The sequence below is a fragment of the Cebus imitator genome, unplaced genomic scaffold, assembly GCF_001604975.1.
Source record: "Cebus imitator isolate Cc_AM_T3 unplaced genomic scaffold, Cebus_imitator-1.0 Scaffold129, whole genome shotgun sequence".
NCBI lineage: Eukaryota > Metazoa > Chordata > Mammalia > Primates > Cebidae > Cebus > Cebus imitator.
Genome location: NW_016107444.1, coordinates 3,057,094 through 3,078,708, shown reverse-complemented (window position 1 = coordinate 3,078,708; position 21,615 = coordinate 3,057,094). Strand labels below are relative to the sequence as shown.

Here is a 21,615-nt window from a genome sequence, read left to right as displayed (position 1 = left end):
TTTCAGGAATTAGCACCTGATATCTTTGGGAATCACCACTCAGCTTTCCACAGTCTGCCCTCTGTTTCCCAAAGACTCATATCCAATCACATGTAAAATATATTCGTCTCTTCCCAACAACCCAAAAGCCTCACTTCTTTATAGCATCAACTCCAAAATGTCATCTAAATATCCAAGCTCAAAAGTATTATTGTATTTCCTAAGTAATCTAACTTAGGTACCTGTGAGGCGCTGGGCATAAGCCATCCTTTGATAAAATTTCTCTAAGATTCTGGAGCTGTGACAAGTAATATCCAATATAGGTAAAAGGATTGCTTTCTTCCAGTTTCAAATAACATGTTTCCTCATTTCCTTATGAGTCCTCACCAGAAGAACCTTTAATGTTACTTTTCCTACTAACATTCTGTTATGATAATGTAAGTATTCTCCAAACCAATAGAAGTCTTTTCATCCATGCTTCTCAGTTTCCTTGCAGCCCTCATAAGAAGGATTTTAAGGTCCATATATCTGCCAGTAGTGAATTTAAGGCAGTCTGTGCTTTTCTTATCAATGCACTTCAAAAATCTTCCAATCTCTACCTATTATTCAATTCCAAACCCAATTCTATATTTGTGGGTACTTATTACAGCACACCTCACCTCTACTACCACAACTCTTGGTCTCCTGTAACAAATTACCACAAACGTGGTGATTTAAAATGAGAGCCAGGCACAGTGGTGCGAGTCTGTAGTCCCAGCTACTCTGACAGCTGAAGCAGGAGAACTGTTTGAGTCCAGGAACTTGAGACCAGCTCAGCAACTTAAAGAAGACCCTGTCTATAACACAGAGAAAGAGAGAGAGAGAGAGAGAGAGACTAAGAGAGAGAGAGAAAATAAAAATAGAAATTCATTATCTCACTGTTCTGGAGAGCTGAAGTCCAAAATCAACATCCTGGCTGAAACCAAAGTGTCAGCAGGGCTGTGCTCCCTCCACAGCTCTAGGGGAGAATCTATTGCCTGCCTTCCCCAGCCACTGCTGGCTGCCAACATTCCTAGGCTTATGGCTAGGTCTCTCCCATCTTCAAGGCCAGCATCTTCAAATCTTTTTCTGTCTCATCTTTGCATGGCCTTCCCTGTGTGTGTCATATCTCCTACATTTAGAGCTCACCTTGATAATTCAGGATAATCTCCCCATCTTAGTCCTTATTTTCATCACATCACTTCCCAAATAAGATATCCTTTAGAGGTTCTAGACATTTAAACTTGATATCTTTGGAGGTCATCATCTAGCATACTATAATCTTCCTACCGACCCTCAAAGATGGCCACTCCCCATCAAAATGCATTTACCTCATCCCAACATTCCAAAAGCCTCAATTCATTACAGTATCAGCTCAAGTGCAAAATCTCGTCTATATATCATAAGCTTAAAACTCTTTTTCATGTTCGTAATGGAATAGTTGATGACATAATGGAGACTGACACATGTCACACGTTACACACATAGGGGTAAGGTTAGTGGTAACAATTTCATTCACAAGAAATGTATGAGTTGGCCATAATGAAATGGTGTGTATTATGCCCACACTCATAGAAATAAAACTTTTAGCAGTAAAGCCCTAATAATAAAAATAAATTGTGTGATTTCTGGAATATAAAGATTATTAAATGACCCTGAAAATAAAGTTGTTTTAGAAGTATTCTTCTTATTTGGATAAGAATAGGCCAACGGTTCTGCTGCATATTTAACATGAAAGCCTGACACAAATTATGTTTCTCCCTAAGTTAAGTCAACTAGAGCACTCAAGTAGTTTCTTCTAAGCTGAAATAAATCTCCTCATGATAAATGGAGATGATGTAAAAATAATCATAAGTATGATTGGGTAATTGTAAGCATAGATAGTGTAAAGGACATACTTATTAATATAATGATAGTAAAGTGATTGCTAAACTTACTTCATATGAAATTGTGCTGTTGCTCCTCATGCCCTAATTGAAGAAAATATATTTTGAATTTGAAGCTCATTCACCTCTTAGCATGAAACATATGGCTAGACTTGATACTGATAAAATAAATACTGTCCCTCGGTTTATATTAATTAATGGATATGCCATAGGGAAAAGAATTATATTATTAATGTCAAGGTAAGAGATTGATTGATGCAATGATAAGTAATAATATAGAGGAAGCTGATGGTTATAATAAGGAGTCTTGATTAAACCATTTGAAAGCTTTGGCAATTGGCTGTAGCAGTCTATAGAGAGCAATAACACTAGGTCCTTTTCAAAACTGTGTATGTCTTAAAACCTTTTGGGTAATTCATGTTAAGTTCGACACAAATCCAGACCTTAACAAGTCCTGTTGGGGTTAACTTAATGCTTATTATTTAGTTTAAGACAATGTCATCTATTTAACACATGGCGACAAGGAAAAGTTTGGCCCTTTTTCTGTTGTCCTTTCTTAGAATAGAGGCTGGTCGGGAATGGTATCCGTGTTACTGAAAGTCTTTCTATATTTAGTTAGAATATGATAAAAGAAAGAGGTTTAAATAGTTCTATTTTCAAAGATATTGCTCATCACCTAAAGTGTGAATAATGAATCCAGAGGACAACAATAATAAAGCTTTAAAGAATGCTCATATAGCCCAAATAGCCAAAGCCACCCTAAACAAAGAAAACAAAATGGAGGTATCGTATTGCCCAGCTTGAAACTATACTAAACAGTTACCAAAACAGCATGCTACTGCTACAAAAGCAGATACATAGACCAAGGGAACAGAATAGAGAACTCAAAAATAAAGCCATGCACCTACAGCCATCTGATCCTCAATAAAGTCAACAAAAATAAGCAATGGGGAAAGGGGTTTTACAATCTTAGCAAGGCTGGTCTTGAACTCTTGACCCCGTGATCCACCCTCCTGGGCCTCCCAAAGTTTTGGGATTACAGGCGTGAGCCACCTCACCCAGCCAGCAATCATTTTTAAATATTAATTTTTGTTCAGTACAGAGTGTACTAAACAAGGTCATCAGGGCTCCTAAACAGAGTACAAAGTTCTGATTGTATAATAATTTTCTTCATAGGATGAAAGAGAATTCGTAAACATGCTTCTGCTGTGGCTACAGTACTAGACTGAAGTAGGACTAAAATTGCTGTAGGGCCTTCTCTGGTAGAGAAGGTAGACCTATCAAAGGGGAAAAAAAATCAAAACTAACATTATGTATAAATTTTTTTAATTGTCATGTATATGAATTGAGAAAAAAAAATCATGCCATGGATATAAGACCAGTCTCCCCAATGGAATAAAATAAAGTACTTGAAGTACTACCATGTTACCATCTGTTTGTCCATATCATCATTCAGTTAGTAGAAAGACATAATTCCCACTCCTCACCCAATATGCAAATGAAAGAGGTTTTTATGGTAAATAAAATTAGATTTGCAATAAGACAAAAGTAATTATTCAGGACTTGGTTACGTTAAGTTTAAATGTATATATCATGTTGAGAATTTCCTTTGAACATGCAACAAAAAAATGCTACTGAATGAGCATTATTGCAATGTAGTAAAGCAGAATGCAAATTCCTTGAGGTCAACATTCAAGTCTGTTTTCCTTGCAGTGGTGCCCACACACCTAGCATACTGCCTGGCACACAGTAGATGCTTGTTAAATATTTGTGAGGTACGTGGACAGGGGAATGTGGTAGTGGCAGGGCCACTGCCACTGACAGCTGCTGAAGCTTTTCTCCCATTCTTCCCCTAGGTGGATCATTCAATGTCAACTGACTCTGAACTCTGAAGTTCAAGCTCTGCCCTCCCCCTTCACACTCCCCACAAGTGGGCGGGACAATCCTCCCAGATTTGAGCACTGGTAGACAGGGGTGGTCAGGGACAGGTAGGGCTCCTCAGAGATCCAGAAGGTGCTGCACCATGAGTGTCTCTGTGCTGAGCCCCAGCAGACTCCTGGGTGATGTCTCCAGGATCCTCCAATTGGCCTCCCTGCTCATCCTGCTTCTGCTGCTGATCAAGGTAGCCCAGTTCTACCTGCACAGGCAGTGGCTGCTCAAAGTCCTCCAGGAGTTCCCATGCCCTCCCTCCCACTGGCTCTTCGGACACAACCAGGAGGTAGGGAGGAACTCAGTGGGAGAGTGGGAGGGCAACGAGGGATGGGGCTCTGAGACCCTGATCACAAAGCCCATATAGAAGAGCCTTGGTTTGTAACAAACATGTGCCCTCGAAGGAACACCCAGCCTACCTCTCTGGTCTCAGCTTGTTCCAGTCACGAGGAGCTCACTCCTCCCATGAAGCCCATCTTGCTGGTCCTCAGCTCTATCACCCATTCCCTCCTTCTGCAGATACCAAGTATGTCTTGGCAGCCCTACATGTGGAGGGCAATGCCTGATTGTCTCCAGGCTGATTACCCCATAAACCTCGGCTTTTCTCAAAGAACAAAGCTTCTAGAGGCTGCCTGCCCAGTCACTCAATGCTATCCTCTCTGGCCCTGAGCTTGCCTGGGAGCACAGATACCCATATCTGAGGAATCCAGGTGGTGAGGAGTTCACAGTCTGTGACAAATGCAGGCAGGAATTTGAGAAGATGTCAGATTGCAGAAAAAGAACTCACTCTGCTGGGGTGGATGGCTGAGGCTGAGGTCTGCTGGTATAGGGGACCAATTAAGCTAAGTTTCCCCAAGACTCAGGGAATTTCCACAACAGGTGATTTAGGACCAGGAAACCTGACAATTGTGGGTATACACAAGGCAGGCAGCCTGTACACTGTCCTCTAGGTGAGGGGACTGGTGTCTAAGTTGCACATTGAAAAGTATGTGTTGACCTCCTGGCTCTCCTCCCACACACCTGGACTGTGAGCTCCTTGGAGGTGAGCATAGAATCCCCTCCCTGTGTCCCAGAACCCAGCAAAATCCTGGCACACCTTGATGGTCAGCCCAGGTGTGTAGAGTAAGCTTATCCAACCCATGGCTCGTGGGGCTACATGTAGCTCAGGATAGCTTTGAATTGACCCAATACAAATTCATAAACTTTTTATAACATTATGAGATTATTTTGCAATTTTTTAAGCTCATCAGCTATCATTAGTGTTAGCGTCCCAAGACAATTCTTTTTCTTCCAATGTGGCCTAGAAAAGCCAAAAGATTGAACACCGCAGGTGTAGAGGGACAGAGGAAGAAGAGAAAGGAACAGCAAGAGGGCTGAGGAGGGCCACAGACCATTCCCTCGCACTGCTATCCCTGCATAGGAATGGGACAAGTAGGAACAGTCAAGGTAAGGGACTGCATGGAAAGGGGCTCACCAAGGTGCTATGAATTGAACACACTTAAGTGGAGATAGGGGTTTTAGGGAGCTGAGGCCTGTTGTTTCTCGGCAAAGGAGGCAACATAGTTCTCAGCAGAGCAGAACCAATGTGGGGACCTGAAAATGTTCAAGTCCTAGATGGACTGGTCCTGATATCACTCTGCCTTCTTTCCCACTCTCCTCCTTTACCATATGTTACTCACTACCTCACTACCTGCCTATGCATTCCAACCTCTAGGCGTCTGATCATACTGTGCTTGCTACCTGAAATTACCTTCTTACTCATATCTATCTGTGAAGGTCCGGCACCAAGCTGCCTACTCCAAGAAGGCCTCCTGGGTCTCCCAGTGGTAAAGGGCCAACTCTTTGTTCTACGGGCTATCCATCTCAAGAGGACAGAGTAGTTTTAACTTGATTCAGTTATTTTTCTGCAGTGTCATAAATGTGGACTTCTTCTGGGAGAGACTATCTCTGATTTATCTATGTAACCAGATAGTTCCTCAGTAAATGATGACTCAATCAATCAGAGAGAAATGGCTTTCTAATGTTCGGTTCTGAGTTAGGCCCCTCTTCAAAGCTTCCCCAGATGCTTGTCCTTCCTTCCATCTCAATATTGATTATTCCCTACTGCACAACCTCTAATCCTCTTTACCCCACAACTAGACTAAAATTCCACAAAGTGAAGGAACACAGCTGTGTCCTAACACAGTGCCTGAACCACACTTGGCACATGGTGTGTGTGCAGTAAGTGCTGAATGAAGGAACCTGCCCCACAGTATGGCAAGCTGCCTCAGAGCTGGAGAATATGGATGTCAGAAGGAGGTGGGCAGAGATTAGATACTTATGTGGTAGACAGTTGCTTTGAGTTACTAGAAGCAGTTGAAATGAAGAGTTGGCTACATGGACCATCACTAGGAACCAATGTCTGTGAGGATTCCAAATGAGATTAAAGGAAAGCTGAGTCCTGAAAGCTGAGGAGAGGTGGCTGCACTGTGGCAGAGTGGAAGGGCATTCTGAGTAGAGAACAGAGCACGTGCCAGGCCCAGACAAGTGAGCAGGTGTAGCGGGTGTGCGGATCAGCAGCAGCGGTGGCAGCAGCGTTGGAGCTGAAACAAATGGGTGATGGTGGAATTGCCAGCAAGGCTGGAGGCAAGAAAACAGAAGTTGAAGCCAGAAGGCCAAGGGCTTTGTGATCCACACCGAAGCATTTACAAAGATGACTGCAGGAAACAGGGAGCTCAAAATTCATTGATAAGTGAAAATGAGAATAAAAAGCCCAACTCTCAAAATTATAGCTCAACACCAGTGCCATATGCATATACCTAGACTCTGCCCATAAATCTCTATGTATTCAACGTGTAGAATACTAGTATGGACACAATTTTCTAGTTAATTTTTTTCATTTAGCCATATACATCCCAAATGCTATTTTATTTTTTTATTATTATACTTTAAGTTTGGGGTACATATGTAGAATGTGCAAGTTTGTTACATAGGTATACACATGCCTTGGTGGTTTGCTGCATCCATCCCCCCATTATCTACATTAGGTATTTCTCCTAATGTTATCCCCCCACAATCTCCCCACCCCCTGCTATCCCTCCCCTAGACCCCCAACCCCCTGACAAGACCCAGTGGGTGATGTTCCCCTTCCTGTCTCCATGTGTTCTCATGGTTCAGCATCCACTTAAGAGTGAGAAAGTGTGGTGTTTGGTTTTCTGTTCTTGTGTCACTTTGCTGAGAATGATGGTTTCCAGATTCATCCATGTTCCTGCAAAGGACATGAACTCATCATTTTTTGTGGCTGCATCGTATTCCATAGTGTATATGTGCCACATTTTCCTTATCCAGTCTATCTTTGATGCGCAATTGGGTTCGTTCCAAGTCTTTGCTATTGTAAACAGTGCCACAATAAACATATGTGTGCATGTGTCTTTATAACAGAATATTTTAAAATTCTTTGCGTATATATCCAGTAATGGGATTGCTGGGTCAAATGGTATTTCTATTTCTAGATCCCTGAGGAATCACCACACTGTCTTTCACATGGTTGAACTAATTTACACTCCCACCAACAGTGTAAAAGAATTCCTTTTTCTCCACATCCTCTCCAGCATCTGTGGTCTCCTGATTTTTTAATGATTGCCATTCTAACAGGCATGAGATGGTATCTCAGTGTGGTTTTGATTTGCATTTCTCTAATGACCAGTGATGATGAGCTTTTTTTCATATGTGTGTTGGCTGCATAAATGTCCTCTTTGGAAAAGTGTCTGTTCATATCCTTTGCCCACTTTCTGATAAGGTTGGTTGTTTTTTTCTTCTAAATTTGTTTAAGTTCTTCGTAGGTTCTTGTTATTAGCCCTTTGCCAGATGGGTAGATTGCAAAAATTTTTGCCCATTCTGTTGGTTGCCAGTTCACTCTGCTGATTGTTACTTTTGCTGTGCAGAAGCTCTTAAGTTTAATTAGATCCCATTTGTCTATTTTGGCTTTTGTTACCATTGATTTTGATATTTTAGTCATGAAGTCCTTGCCTATGCCTATGTCCTGAATGGTATTGTCTAGGTTTTTCTAGGATTTGTATGGTGGTAGCTTCTATGTTTAAATCTTTAATCCATCTGGAGTTAATTTTTGTGTAAGATGTAAGAAAGGGATTCAGTTTCAGCTTTCTGGATATGGCCAGCCAGTTTTCCCAACACCATTTATTAAATAGGGAATCCTTTCCCCATTGCTTGTTTTTGTCAGGTTTGTCATAGATCAGATGGTGGTAGATGTGTGTCATTATTTCTGAAGCCTCTATTCAGTTCCATTGGTCTAATCTCTGTTTCGGTGCCAGCACTATGCTGTTTTGATTACTTTAGCCTTGTAGTATAGTTTAAAGTCAGGTAGCCTGTTGCCTCCAGCTTTGTTTTGTTTTTTCATTTATTTTTGTTTTGTTTTGTTTTTTGGTTTTTTGGTTTTCGGTTTTTGTTTGGTTTGGTTTTTTTGCTTAGGATTGTCTTGGCTATGCAAGCTCTCTTTTGGTTCCATATGCAGTTTAAAGTGGGTTTTTTTTCCAATTCTGTGAAGAAAGTCAATGGTAGTTTACTGGGGATAGTATTGAATCTATAAATTACTTTGGGCAGTCTGGCAATTTTCACAATATTAATTCTTCCTAATCATGAGCATGGAATGATTTTCCATCTGTTTTTGTCCTCTCTTATTTGCTTGAGCAGTGGTTTCTAGTTCTCCTTGAAGAGGTCCTTCACATCCCTTGTTAGTTGTATTCCTAGGTATTTTATTCTCTTTGTAGCAATTGTGAATGGGAGTTCACTCATGATTTGGCTCTCTGTTTGTCTATTATTGGTGTATAAGAATGCTTGTGATTTTTGCATATTGATTTTGTATCCTGAGACTTTGCTGAAGTTGCTTATCATCTTAAGGAGATTTGGGGCTGAGACGATGGGGTCTTCTAAGTATACAATCCTGTCATCTGCAAATGGAGACAATTTGACTTCCTCCTTTCCTATTTGAATACCCTTTATTTCTTTTTCTTGCCTAATTTCCCTAGCCAGAACTTCCAATACTATGTTGAATTGGAGTGGTGAGAGAGGGCATCCTTGTTTGTGCCAGTTTTCAAGGGTAATGTTTCCAGTTTTTGCCCATTCAGTATGATATTGGCTGTGGCTTTGTTGTAAATAGCTTTTATTATTTTGAGATACATTCCATTGATACCTAGTTTATTGAGAGCTTTTTTTTTATTTGTACTTTTTTATTCCACACATGTATGTGATATACAGTATTGTTTGGCATGTGTTAAAATCTTATATAGCATTTTACTGTATGCATTATTTTCTTTCTTTTTTTTTTTTAGCATAAAGTGCTGTTGAATTTTGTCAGAGGCCTTCTCTGCATCTATTGAGATAATCATGTGGTTTTTGCCTTTGGTTTATGTGATGGATTATGTTTATAGATTTGCGTATGTTGAAGCAGCCTTGCATCCCTGGAATGAAGCCAACTTGATCGTGATGGATACGGTTTTTGATGTGCTATTGCATTTGGTTTGCCAGTATTTTGTTGAAGATTTTCACATCAATGTTCATCATGGATATTAGCCTGAAATTTTCTTTTTTAGCTGTGTCTCTACCAGATTTTGGTATCTGGATGATGTTGGTCTCATAAAATGAGTTAGGGAGGATTTCCTCTTTTTGTATTGTTTGGAATAGTTTCAGAAGGAATGGTACCAGGTCCCCTTTGTAGCTCTGGTAGAATTCAGCTGTGAACCCATCTGGTCCTGGACTTTTTTTGGTTAGTAATCACCTGCAGGGGCTGCAGAGTAGCAAAGATTGCTGCCTGTTCCTTCCTCTGGTAGCTTCGTCCCAGAAGGGTACCCTCTCCAGATGTCAGCCAGAGCTCTCCTGTATGAGGTGTCTCTTAGGATACATGGGGGTCAGGGAGCCACTTGAGCAGGCAGTCTGTCCCTTATCAGAGCTCAAGTGCTGTGCTGGGAGATCCATTGCTCCCTTCAGAGCTGCTGGGCAGGGACGTTTAAGTCTGCTTAAGCAGAACCCACAACCACCTCTTTTCTCAGGTGCTCTGTCCCAGGAAGGTGGGGCTTTATTTATAAGTTTCTGACCAGATGCTGTCCTTTTTCAGAGATGCCCTGCCCAGTAAGATGGGAGTCTAATCACAGTCTGCCTGCAGAGGCCTTGCTGAGCTGCCGTGGGCTATGCCAATTGCTGTGTAAACTTCCACATGACTTTGTTTACACAAGCAAGTTTAGAAGCACCTACCCGAGTCTCAGTAATGGTGGACATCTCTCTTCACTCAGAGCTCAAACATCCCATGTGGAGCTCAGACTGCTGTGCTGGCTGTGAGAATTTCAAGCCAGTGGACTTAGCTTGCTGGTCTTCATGGGGGTGGGATCTACTGAGCCAGATCGCTTGGCTCCCTGGCTTCAGCCCCCTTTTTCTCAGGGGAATGGTGGTTCTGTCTTGCTGGCATTCCAGGTGCCACTGGGGTATGAGAAAAACAAAAACAAAGACTGCTGTAGCTAAAACAGCTGTCAGTTTTGTGCTGGAAACCTGGGACACTGGTGTTGTCGGCACTGGAGGGAATCTCCTGGTCTGCAGGTTGTGAAGGCAGTGGTAAAAGTGCAGTATCTGAGCTTGAGTGCTGGAGTGTCCAGAGAAGTCCCTAATGGCTTCCCTTGACTAGGAGATGGAGTTCTCTGGCTCCTTGAACTTCCTGGGGGAGGTGACAACCCACCCTGCTTTGGTTTTCCCTCCTTAGGCTATACCCACTGACTTATCAGTTCCAGTGAGATGAACCTGGTACCTTGGTTGAAAACTTGGAGGTCACTCACCTTCTGCATTGCTCTCGCTGGAGACTGTGAACCAGAGCTGTTCCTATTCCACCACCTTGCCCAAATGCTATTTTCTCTTAACAAAAATATCTTACCATATATACTGAGATAATATTGAAAATATAACAAGCATGATTTATAAAATTATTATGTAATTTAAAATGTTTACATTAATTCATTTTATTCTCTAACTATACTAAATTATTATATAAATTTGCTTATCAAGTGATATGAGTTATACCTACTGCCCATGGAAATTATTGTATTTATTACTTCCAGAGGCTTTACACAACATGAAGACAATGGCTGACTTAAATTTCTGCTGGAAGTATTGAGTGAGGGCTCATAGCTCTTGGCCTAAAGTCAAGTACTGGGGAGAGAGAAAGAATCTGGATCACAGCCCAGGTCATCAGAAGCAGACCTAAATCCCTAACCTCTGCTACCTGGCTCCTGTGATTGCCCTGCCCTTCACTCCTGCTGCAGAGACTAGAACTAAATGAAAGCGTTCTTCTGTCTACCTTTGTTGACAGTATTCACAGGACCAGGAGCTACAACGGATTCGGAAATGGGTGGAGACATTCCCAAGTGCCTGTCCTCATTGGCTATGGGGAAGCAAAGTTCGTGTGCAGCTCTATGACCCTGACTATATAAAGGTGATTCTGGGGAGATCAGGTAAGATCCAAACCCTCATCCCAACTGCAATGTCTCTTCCCTCTTGACACATGTCTCTTGGTCTGTAAAATTCCAGAAGAGAGTGGCTGTTCAAACATCGATATCTGAAACCTTTCCCAACCATCCACCAAGCCCACCAAGCCAAGCCCAGGCTGTAGTCAAAAATATGTACTGAGTAATGAATGTTTAAAACAATATGTGGGGCTTAATTTTCAATTCTTTTATCTATTTCTCTATTAAGAAAATTGAGGTTTTCTGAAATATAAATTGACCCAGATCTGTAAAACAAATTTCATACCCACATTGACTTGCATTTGGAAGCTCTAATTGTTGCCTGTCCTGGTCAGAAGGTGACTAGGAAATCATCAATGTAGAAAAACTCATGGCTCCGTATTATTCATCATCACTGAAGACCCAGGCCATGTTTCTCTCCAACTCACCTTTCTAGCCCTCTGTGTGTTTTCATGCTGGAACAGAACACTGAGTGTGTCTTCCTAAGCCCATACTGACCTTCAGGACAGAAATGGAAGGGGATGGGAGTCAAGTGGGAGGTGACATGGGTCAAACTGCCACCTGACAGACACTAAGAACTGATAGCTGCCTCTGGGACTGCCTTGCCTAGTATCTCATAGTTTCTCATAAAGTCCTTTCTTATCTTTCAGACCCGAAATCTTATAGTGTTACCAGATTCCTGCCTCCCTTGATTGGTATGTATAGCAAACAAGGACTGCATCCCACTTCCTAGTTAAGTTTATCTCTTTGGCTCACCAAGAACAACAGATTAGGGGCCACCACTATCATGACCCCATACCCCATTCAAGCCTCATTTCCTTCTTCAAACAAGATTCTCATCCTTTCCTAATGTTGGTGCAAACCTTCCTCAGGCTCAGCTTCTTCCATTTCACTTCTCCCTTCTCTCCAGACATCCTTGGCCTCACATTTATTTTATATCTGCCCACAACACTTTTCAACCTTTATCTCACAGCTGTCATAATCACATGGATATAGCAGCTCAATTAGAAAATTCATATGCCTGAAATATACCTCCTTTTCCTGCATTTGCCCATGATGTGGCTTCTTCTGGCTATTTCTTCCCCTAAGAAGCCACCTTTCTCCCTCCCAAATGGTCACCAGTCATCCCTAGGTTTGTGCGGCCTCTGACACACACACAGACACACACTCATGTCTACCTTAGGGTACGGCTTGGTCGTGTTGAATGGCCAGACATGGTTCCAGCATCGACGGATGCTGACCCCAGCCTTCCACTATGACATCCTGAAGCCCTACGTGGAGTTCATGGCAGACTCTGTGAGAGTGATGCTGGTGAGTCCATGTCTCTCTCCTCTCCCCACACCCACTCACAGCACACACTGTCACCAGTTCCACTCACAACTCTGTGTTCCACAGACAGCCATAGACATAGACACATGTAACAATACTCTTAGGTCATCGCTGTGAGAGTAAAGTTCCCCAGAGTTGTATAAGGTAGGAGAACACACAGGCATCAGATCGGATCCACACTTTGTTTACCATCATAGGAAAAGAGATTCATGGTGAATACAAGGCTCTTCTCCTCCCACTTTGGAACCTACAGCACAAGGGAATGGAAAAGTATGCAGTCTTGTTGGACAGTAAAACTTCCTATGCTGGTTGGCCTGAGCAATGGCAGCTTCAGTGGCAGCATGGACAGGACAAGATGTCACCCATGCAGGCTCTGGCCTGGGTCCCCAGGTTTCTGCATGGATTTGATCCACCCTTGAGTGGAAACGAACACCTGGTCTGTTCTCAGAGCAATACCTGCCATGGCATCATCTCTGATCTGGACTCTGACTTCTCACCTAACTGTGTCCAGCAAATTTTGATGAATGGAAAAGAACTGAAGTCCCTCTTTTCTCTACAAAGGGTGCCCATATTAGCCTCTTAAGCTATCTTTGGCATCCGAACTTTCTGCCCTAAGGTTGGTGTCCTACTAGTCCCTCAGAACTAGCTCAGCTCTCAGAACACTGAAGGGCCCCCCTGTTATTTATACCAGAACAACAGCAACAACATTTTCACAACTGTGTGTCCTAACTGAATTTCAAAATTCGATATTTAATTCATGCTATTGTGAGAGGATCTGTTTAATGTTGTATTAAAGGTGTATGAGAATTAGGCATCAGTTTACCAACAGTAGCTCTACAGTCCCAGTTTCTATGATACATCTGCTCTGTAAAGTGAGGAATCCCAACCAAGATATCTGCAAGCTACAGGAAAAAAAAAAAAAGATATCTGCAGATACAGGAAAAAGCCAGGCATTATTAGCAAAGCACTTGTTGGAGATTAAGAAGATCCATGCCCCCTCCCACCACAGGACAAATGGGAAGAGCTCATTGGCCAGGACTCCCCTCTGGAGGTCTTTCAGCATGTCTCCTTGATGACCCTGGACACCATCATGAAGTGTGCCTTCAGCCACCAGGGCAGCATTCAGTTGGACAGGTCAGTGATAACCTTCCCGCTGCAGGGTCCTTGTTCTTATCAAGTGGACGTACATGAGGGGCAGGTGGGGCAGCATGAAGGCTCACCTCCACATAAAGGTAGATTCAGTCCCTGACCAAGATCTAATTCCAATCCAGACCAAAGTCTCAGGAACAGATGCTTAATTCTTAGCACAAGTGGACCCTGGTTGTTCATGCCAACTGATAAAGGCCAGAGGACAATAGGGCTGTAAGACAGAAGAAACATTGTCTCAAGGCTCCTTGTCCCAATTACTTGAGGCTGTCTACTATCAGACCCCAATCTACCTCCAAGTAATGGGCCCATTACTCAGTCTCTTCTTCATACTCTCCCTCAGGGATTCTCAGTCCTACATCCAGGCCATTATGGACATGAACAACCTGTTTTTTTCCCGTGTGAGGAATGCCTTTCACCAGAATGACACCATCTACAGCCTGACCACTGCTGGCCGCTGGTCACACCGCGCCTGCCAGCTCGCCCATCAGCACACAGGTTCTGTCTCCTCCTCTTGTCTCCCAGCCTTTATCAAGCACAGCGAAAAAAACTGCCCTGACTCCTCAGACAGAGAAGTCCCCCTAGTAGCCCTCCAGAAGCAAGAATACACTCAGCCTGGGGAATTCCCTCATCAGGGGTTGCGAACTGAGATATGAGGGGCCAGATTCTGTCCCTTGGTTTGCCTATGTCCCCACATGGAGATAACGGAATGAGACCCTGTCCAAACAGCATTCAAGTGGATGCTCCGTGAGCTGTGCCACTTGGGGGAGACCTGCCCTGCCTCACACAGTACTAGAGTTTCCACCCCTGACCTCTCACCCACACCCACATTCCCGCTGAGATCTACCAGGCACCCACATGGGGGCAGTTGAGCAGCTAGGCCTCCTGGGGGCTGCTGACGGTCTCAGCTGGGCCTGGTAACCATTGCTCTGGGACAGACCGAGTGATCCAAGAGAGGAAGGCTCGCCTGCAGGAGCAGGGGGAGCTGGAGAAGGTCGAGAAGAAGAGGCACTTGGATTTGCTGGATATCCTCCTCTTGGCCAAAGTGAGTATGTTTAGGAGAGGCCTCAGTTTTGCCCAGAAGTAAAGAGAAGACACCAGCCCTGTACTTTCACCATGGCATCCCCAGATGGAGAATGGGAACAGCTTGTCAGACAAGGATCTCCGTGCTGAGGTGAACACGTTCATGTTCGCGGGCCACGACACCACAGCCAGTGGTATCTCCTGGATCCTCTATGCTCTGGCCACACACCCCAAGCATCAGCGGAGGTGCCGGGAGGAGATCCAGGGCCTCTTGGGGGATGGAGCCTCCATCACCTGGTGAGTGAGGAATCAAGAGATGGGGTTCCCTGCCTTCTCTGCAGGGGAAGTCCCTGGTCTGCCCTGGCCTTGCTCATGTTCAGGATGGGCTTGTTTCAGGCACCACCTGGACCAGATGCCCTATACCACCATGTGCATCAAGGAGGCACTTAGACTCTACCCACCAGTGCCAGGCATTAGCAGAGACCTCAGCACTCCCATCACCTTCCCTGATGGGCGCTCCTTGCCCAAAGGTATGAATTCTGCCACCCACTCACATAAGCTCTCCACAGGGACATGTGGAGGGTCAGAAATCCATGTGAGCTTCAGAGTCCTGCACATCTCTGGGTCTCCCTTTTCTTTTAAAAATTTGAAAAGATATTTTGGATTTAGAATAAAGGATTTGAAATGTCTGGCAGAGAGCTTGAACCTACCAAAAGTTTAAGAAATAAAAGTTAATCTGTGAATATAGCCTTCACAGTAAACCTAAAATTCTATTCCTTGAGATGTGGAGGGCTGAAAAGAGAATCAGACAAGGGCAAAGAGGGATATGTTTCTTTTCTCATGGGGTCAGCACAAAGGAGGCTGATCAGGAATCTCATTTTATGGGTCAGCTGTTGTTCAGTCTCTGAGGAACCCTCAGGTTGATGGCAGAGAGCAGCTGATGACCAGATCTGGGGCCACGAAGGCTCAACTGCCCAGGTCTGGTCCCAGTCCTATCATAGCCTAGTTGTGTGAACACAGACAAGATAATCAGCCTTTCTGAGACTCAAGTACCTCCCCTAAAAACAGAATAAAAGAATGTCTTTCTTGGAGTGTTGTTGTGAGTATTGAGTGAGTTCATGTATGTTTTCCAATGACCCTTGGATGATATTTGATGAATGTTAAATGCCACTTGACTTACTCCAAAGAGTAATGCTCCCATTCTTTCTTTCTTGTCATTCCTGGATAAATGGTTCTCTATTCATCATCTGAACTCACATGCTTAGTCAAGCCTAACCCACCTGCATAATGGCAGAATCATCCCAGTCAAAGTGACAATTCATGGAAAGTAGGCCTTCTGTGCCTTCTTTTGCCCCTGCTGGCTGAAGGACCAGGCCACCCCATGCGAGTGATCGGTCTTCTCTCTATTTCCAACCTGCACCACAGGTATCAGCGTCGTACTTTCCATTTATGGCCTTCACCACAATCCCAAAGTGTGGCCCAACCCAGAGGTATGTGGTCCCTGAGAGGAGGAAATGGGGTGATTTATCAAGACCAACACCTTCTCCTGCTTCCACCTGGAGAGGAGTCCCCATCTGGGAGTCCTGTTCCCTCATGGGTGGCAAGCAGGGGCCGGATCCTGAACTGTCCTGGCGCTGGTGCTCTCTCTGCAGGTATTTGACCCTTCCCGTTTTACACCGGGTTCTGCTCAACACAGCCATGCTTTCCTACCCTTCTCAGCAGGAGCAAGGTGAGACATCCTGTGTGGTCATTGGAATAGAGAAATCAGGGAAGTCTCTGGTCAAACCTCTGATCTTTGTGAGCCCAATGTTTATATGTGGCATCTTCAGATGTGCCCTTAATTGTTGGTATTTGTGGGAAAGTCAAGCACCTGGTGTGGGTGTCTCCGTGTACAAAAGGAAGATGCATTTCAGAGCACCCTGTGGAGACTTTGCTCCCTCTGCTTCTTCAAATGAGCAGCCTAAATTCAGTGTCAGTGCATGTTCCAAACTTCAGTATATTCACGTATTTTCCTCACTTTAGGGATGTGAATTATCAAAATTAGATATTCTCCAGTAAATTCAACTTCACGTGTTTGCTTTTCTCAGTTATCAGGAATAGTAAACAGTAGATTTCTCTCTCCCCACACACCCCAATGCAGCACACTACCTTCCCTATTTAATTCACCGGTCTGCCATAGAGTTGAATCATTGAAATCTTTGCATCTGTTTATAATACAGACGACCTTCAAGTCCTACCTTTCAAGCCATATAAGGTAAAGGTTAATGTAGCCCTTTGAAAAAGTTTTACAACAACATGTGTCATATCATACATTTTTCTGTCTTGCCCAGTGAAATTTTTACTGTATTATATAGTGTTCACATATTTACAACTATTTCCCCATTTGGCAAATTCTACACATGCATTGGGATCTCTATATCATAGTCCAGTAATCCACTTAGCACAATATTGGCAAAAAGCATAAAAATGTGGATGGTACACTGTTTGGGAAAGAAAAGCCCAATAACTATTATGTAATGCACAACATTTGAAGCTTCCTGGTATGTGAAATATAAAACACACCTGAAACAGCTGTTGAGCTGGAGAGGAAAATTCCAGAATGGCTGCTGTGAAAATTATCATTGCTTCAGGAATCACCCTTTGACATACAGTCAAAAATAATATAAATTCTTAGTAGAAATAAGGTTTGTTCAAAGAAATAATCATGTGACTTCTTCAGATAATTATATGACTTCTTCAAATGATGAGACCACTTACACAGAAGAAGTTTTAAGAAAAAGCTTCCTCCTGAAACTCCTTCTCCAGCACTGGTCTATTTCAGCATAAGAAAGTCCTAAACATTGCCTGCAGCTCATGTTGCTGCCACTAGAGAACCAGAGAGCATTCCTAAGCTCCATTTCTAGCTGGGAACTAATATCTACTGTCAGTGTATTCCATTCTATTTTATTCATTTTAAAACTTAAATAACATTATTCAAATATGAAAGTATTTATTAAACCTACCTCTGTGAGGCAAGTCCTATGCAACGTGATGAGAAAACAGAGACAAAATATACAAAACTGTGTTGTATGGAAATACATCCTGTGCTCTAGTCACGTATCACTCCATCATCCATCCTTTCACCCCTTCACTCACTGAGTGGCTTATTCAGTGCCCCTGTCCCTGGTGCTGTCTGAGGCACTGGACTGTGAGTGTCCGTGGATACATCACAAATGCTGCCTGGGGACCTGGGAGGGAAAGGCACAACTGGCAGGGGGTGAGAGGCAGTTGGGCTGTGGCCTTAGCCTTGAGAATGTGGCAGGCAGAGGTGAAGGGAGGAAATTCTCAGCCATCTGTACATGATCACGGCTAGGACGTGGGCTGGACAGGTAAAATGTGGGTGAGGCACCAGCCCATGGAGGGCTTGGCTGCCAGCTGGGGTATTGGAACACTGTCCCCACTGTGATGAAGATCATGGGAGGGTCTGAGCTGGGCTGTGGCTTCAGTGTGCACGAAGGGGAAGCAGAAATCCAGAAAGTCCAGCTAAGTAGACTGAGGAAGGGCAAGGAAAAAGGTTTCCGGAGTAGAATTAGAAGGCTACAGGGGCTGGTGGATGGAGGAGTGAGGTTAGACACTGAACCCTGAACCCTGAAGTGGGAGGCAGGCGGGACAACAGCTAGGGCCACCCACCCAGTGCCCCTCCAGGAAGCCGCCCACTGCCCTTCTGACTCCTTTCCTCCACGCATTGGGGCCCCCTATGAGGATTCAGGTCCCTGTATGTCCCACTACATAGGAAGCACCTGAGAGTGTGGCCCACCCTCACCCTATAGGACCTGAAGTGGCCTCCACACTGGAGAACAAGAAATGTTTGTGGAGGAGTGAACAAACCATTGATTAACACTTTATCTATTCCTGTGATTAGACTCTGTGCCTTAGAGACCAGGCTCTCTCTTGCTAGAGGGTTTCAGGCCTGCTGAGAGCAGAGATGGGAGGTAGGAGTTAGGAGCTAGCCCAGGAAGATGGCTCTGTCCAAGGCTGGGGAGAGTGTGAAGCTGGGATGAGGTAGAAGTGTGCATGGGCTGTAAGTGTGCAAGGGCTGGACACATAAAGTTGGACACTGAATGCCCAGCTCATGGCTGGGGTCAGGGGCCAAAACCTACTCAGATCAGAATGGGGCCTGAGGTCACTTCTCAATTATTGTCTCTGCCTGGCCTAGGAACTGCATCGGGAAACAATTTGCCATGAACGAGCTGAAGGTGGCCACGGCCCTGACCCTACTCCGCTTTGAGCTGCTGCCTGATCCCACCAGGATCCCCATCCCCACACCACGAATTGTGTTGAAATCCAGCAGTGGGATCCACCTGCATCTCAAGAGGCTCCCTAAACCCTGTGGAGACAAGGACCAGCTCTGAGAAACTTTACCTGCCATCCTGTCTCCCTGACCCCTGCTTCTGTCCCCTGCGTGTCTGCCTGTATCTTGGTCTCTATCTGTCAACCTGCCATAAAGTCAGCCTGCCTTCCTCTCTCTCACCTTTCTCCAGGCTCCCTACCTTCTTATCTACCTGTCTCCTATCCACCTGCATCCCTGAATCTCCGCCCAGCTCCCAAGCTCCTGCCTGCCCTCCAGCCTGTCTGCCCATACACTTGTCTTCTTCCTCCTGTCTGCTTGTCTGTTCCTATGTTAGTTTCCTATTGCTGCTGTAATAAACTACCACAACCTCAGTGGTTTTCAATAACAACTTTTTATTCTCTTATAGTTCTGGAGATCAAAGTCAGAAATGGGTTTCACTGGGTATAAAACAAGTTCTGAACAGGGCCAAACCCCTCCAGAAGCTCTCAGGGAGAGAGCCCTGCCCCTTTGCCTTCCAGCTCCAGAGCTTTATTTGTTGCATTCCTTGGTACTGGCCTCCCCTCTCTCTTGAAAGCCAACAGCATCTTTAAATCTCTATTACTGTCTTCACATCTCTTTCCCTCTTATAAAGTTCCTTGTGGTTATATCAAACTCATTCAAATAATCCAGGAGAATATCACCACCTCAAGATCCATCACTTACATCTTCAAGGTCCATTTTAACACATATGGTCCCATAATCATGGAGCCATGGATTAGGATGTAGACATCGTGGAGACCCATGGTTCAGCCTATCACAGGCCCTACCTGATTGTCACCACATCTGTCCATCTAAATCTCTCCTGTTTGGTACCTACCTGTGTGATGTCATTCAGACATTCCCTCTGTCTTCCCTCCTCCCCAGAATAAGGTTCACAAGTTTGCATGTTGTGTGTGGCTGTCCATGGAAGCCAATAAAAGAAAGAGAGGAGACGCCAAGGGGGAGCAAACAGAGAGGTGACAAGTCCCTTCTGATTAGGGACAAGAGGCCTGCTCTTTGGTACCAGATCCCAGCAGGGCCAGACTTGACCCACCCCTTACACACAGTCTCACTTCATGTGAACTCTGATGCCCACACTCTCACCAGCTCCTGAGGCTAGCACGGTAGCTGAATTTCAACAAAGGCCTTTTATCTAGGGGATCAGAGGAAGAAGCCCACACCTCCTTTAGGGGAAAAATACTAGGCCTCCATTCCAGTAACATTTAGCTTTTCTTTTACTAGATGAATCAGAGTAGAACTGAGCTAACAATCTGTCTTGGTGTGTTTTGTGTTTTTTTGCTATAACAATACCTGAGGTTGGGTAATATATAACAAAAAGAGGTTTCTTTGCCACAAAATTCTGTTGCCTGGAATGCCCACGTTTTGGCAGACTGGTGAAGTTGGCAGTTTGGTAAAGGCCTCGGGCTGCTTCCACTCTTGGCAGAAAGCGAAAGGGGAGTGACCACATGCAGAGATCACATGGAAAAGGAGAAAGCAAGAGAGAGACTGAGGAAGCCCTTCTCTTTGAGAACCTCCCCTCTTGGGAACCTCCTCATTCCACTGATGAGAAGAACTTGTTCATGCTTGCAGGGTAGGATGGGGGCACTAATGTATTCAGGAAAGATCCATCCACACAATCTAAACACCTCCCAGAAACACCCAGCTCCAAACACTGCCACATTGGGAATGAAGTTTCCATCAGGAGTTTGGTCAAAGACACACCACATCTCAGCCGTACCAGGGCTGCAGTGAGCTGATCAGGAAAGCCTCACAAACCTGGTCTTGCATGAGGACTTTAGGGATCCAGCTCTTCTCAGCCCAAATGAGATACGAAAAGGAGGTCTGCCTAGCTATGTCACTGGGCACCTGTCAGCCTTCCTCTCACATAGGGCCTGCAGGCTCCTCAGGAAACTCATGGAGTAGGCAATTGTCCAGCAAGGGCTGGGAGGAACCAAGGTAGACAAATGGGTCTAGCTGGTAGGAGAGGATGTCAGACTCCAAGCAGCTCCTCCCCCACGGCACAGCTTCATGGTGGTCACCTGCCTCTCTGGCTGGCCACCTTGATGGAGCAGGAGCATGCTCAACCCTGTCCACACTTGCTGATGGCTTGGATGCTAGTGTTCCTGACCCTGAGCCCTGTTCCAACACCTGGTCCCCATGCATCCTCCCAATTTCACTGGGCTGGTATCCCTGATTATACCAACCTCTCTCAGCTCAGACCTTGCTTCTTTTCCTGGATCTGATCCCAGGTATTCCTCCCACTTATTGTCCATTCCTAGCCCATAGACAGACTTTCTCTGCCTAAGGTCTAATACCTCATTCTGCTACAATGAAGGGGCTTCTCTTCCATTTGGTGCTTGCAGCCAGCACCTCTCTCAGAGTCCCCTGGACTCTCACATTACTAGAATAATTCAGCCCTCCTCTGAGAAGGGACAGGAAAATCGCAGGCCAGACA

At 44.5% G+C, this 21,615-nt stretch overlaps 2 protein-coding genes across 3 annotated transcripts in view; one reads left to right on the top strand and one right to left on the bottom strand.

The window, feature by feature from the left end:
* CYP4X1 (cytochrome P450 family 4 subfamily X member 1) overlaps positions 1-21,615 on the bottom strand; it is a 148,809-nt gene that overhangs the window by 98,380 nt on the left and 28,814 nt on the right. The gene's annotated exons all lie outside the window — the stretch shown is intronic.
* CYP4A11 (cytochrome P450 family 4 subfamily A member 11) lies at positions 3,604-20,035 on the top strand. 2 transcript variants are annotated; one of them, XM_017540928.2, is made up of 12 exons: positions 3,619-4,101; positions 11,161-11,302; positions 11,965-12,009; positions 12,498-12,625; positions 13,653-13,777; positions 14,133-14,287; positions 14,728-14,834; positions 14,919-15,109; positions 15,209-15,342; positions 16,238-16,302; positions 16,465-16,541; positions 19,008-20,024. In XM_017540928.2, the coding sequence occupies exons 1-12, from the start codon at positions 3,907-3,909 to the stop codon at positions 19,201-19,203; spliced, it is 1,560 nt and encodes a 519-aa protein (XP_017396417.1). In that variant the 5' UTR covers positions 3,619-3,906; the 3' UTR covers positions 19,204-20,024. The 2 variants fall into 2 exon arrangements, with proteins under 2 accessions (XP_017396419.2, XP_017396417.1); XM_017540930.2 differs by lacking the exons at positions 14,133-14,287; positions 14,919-15,109 and having other exon boundaries at positions 3,604-4,101; positions 15,154-15,342; positions 19,008-20,035.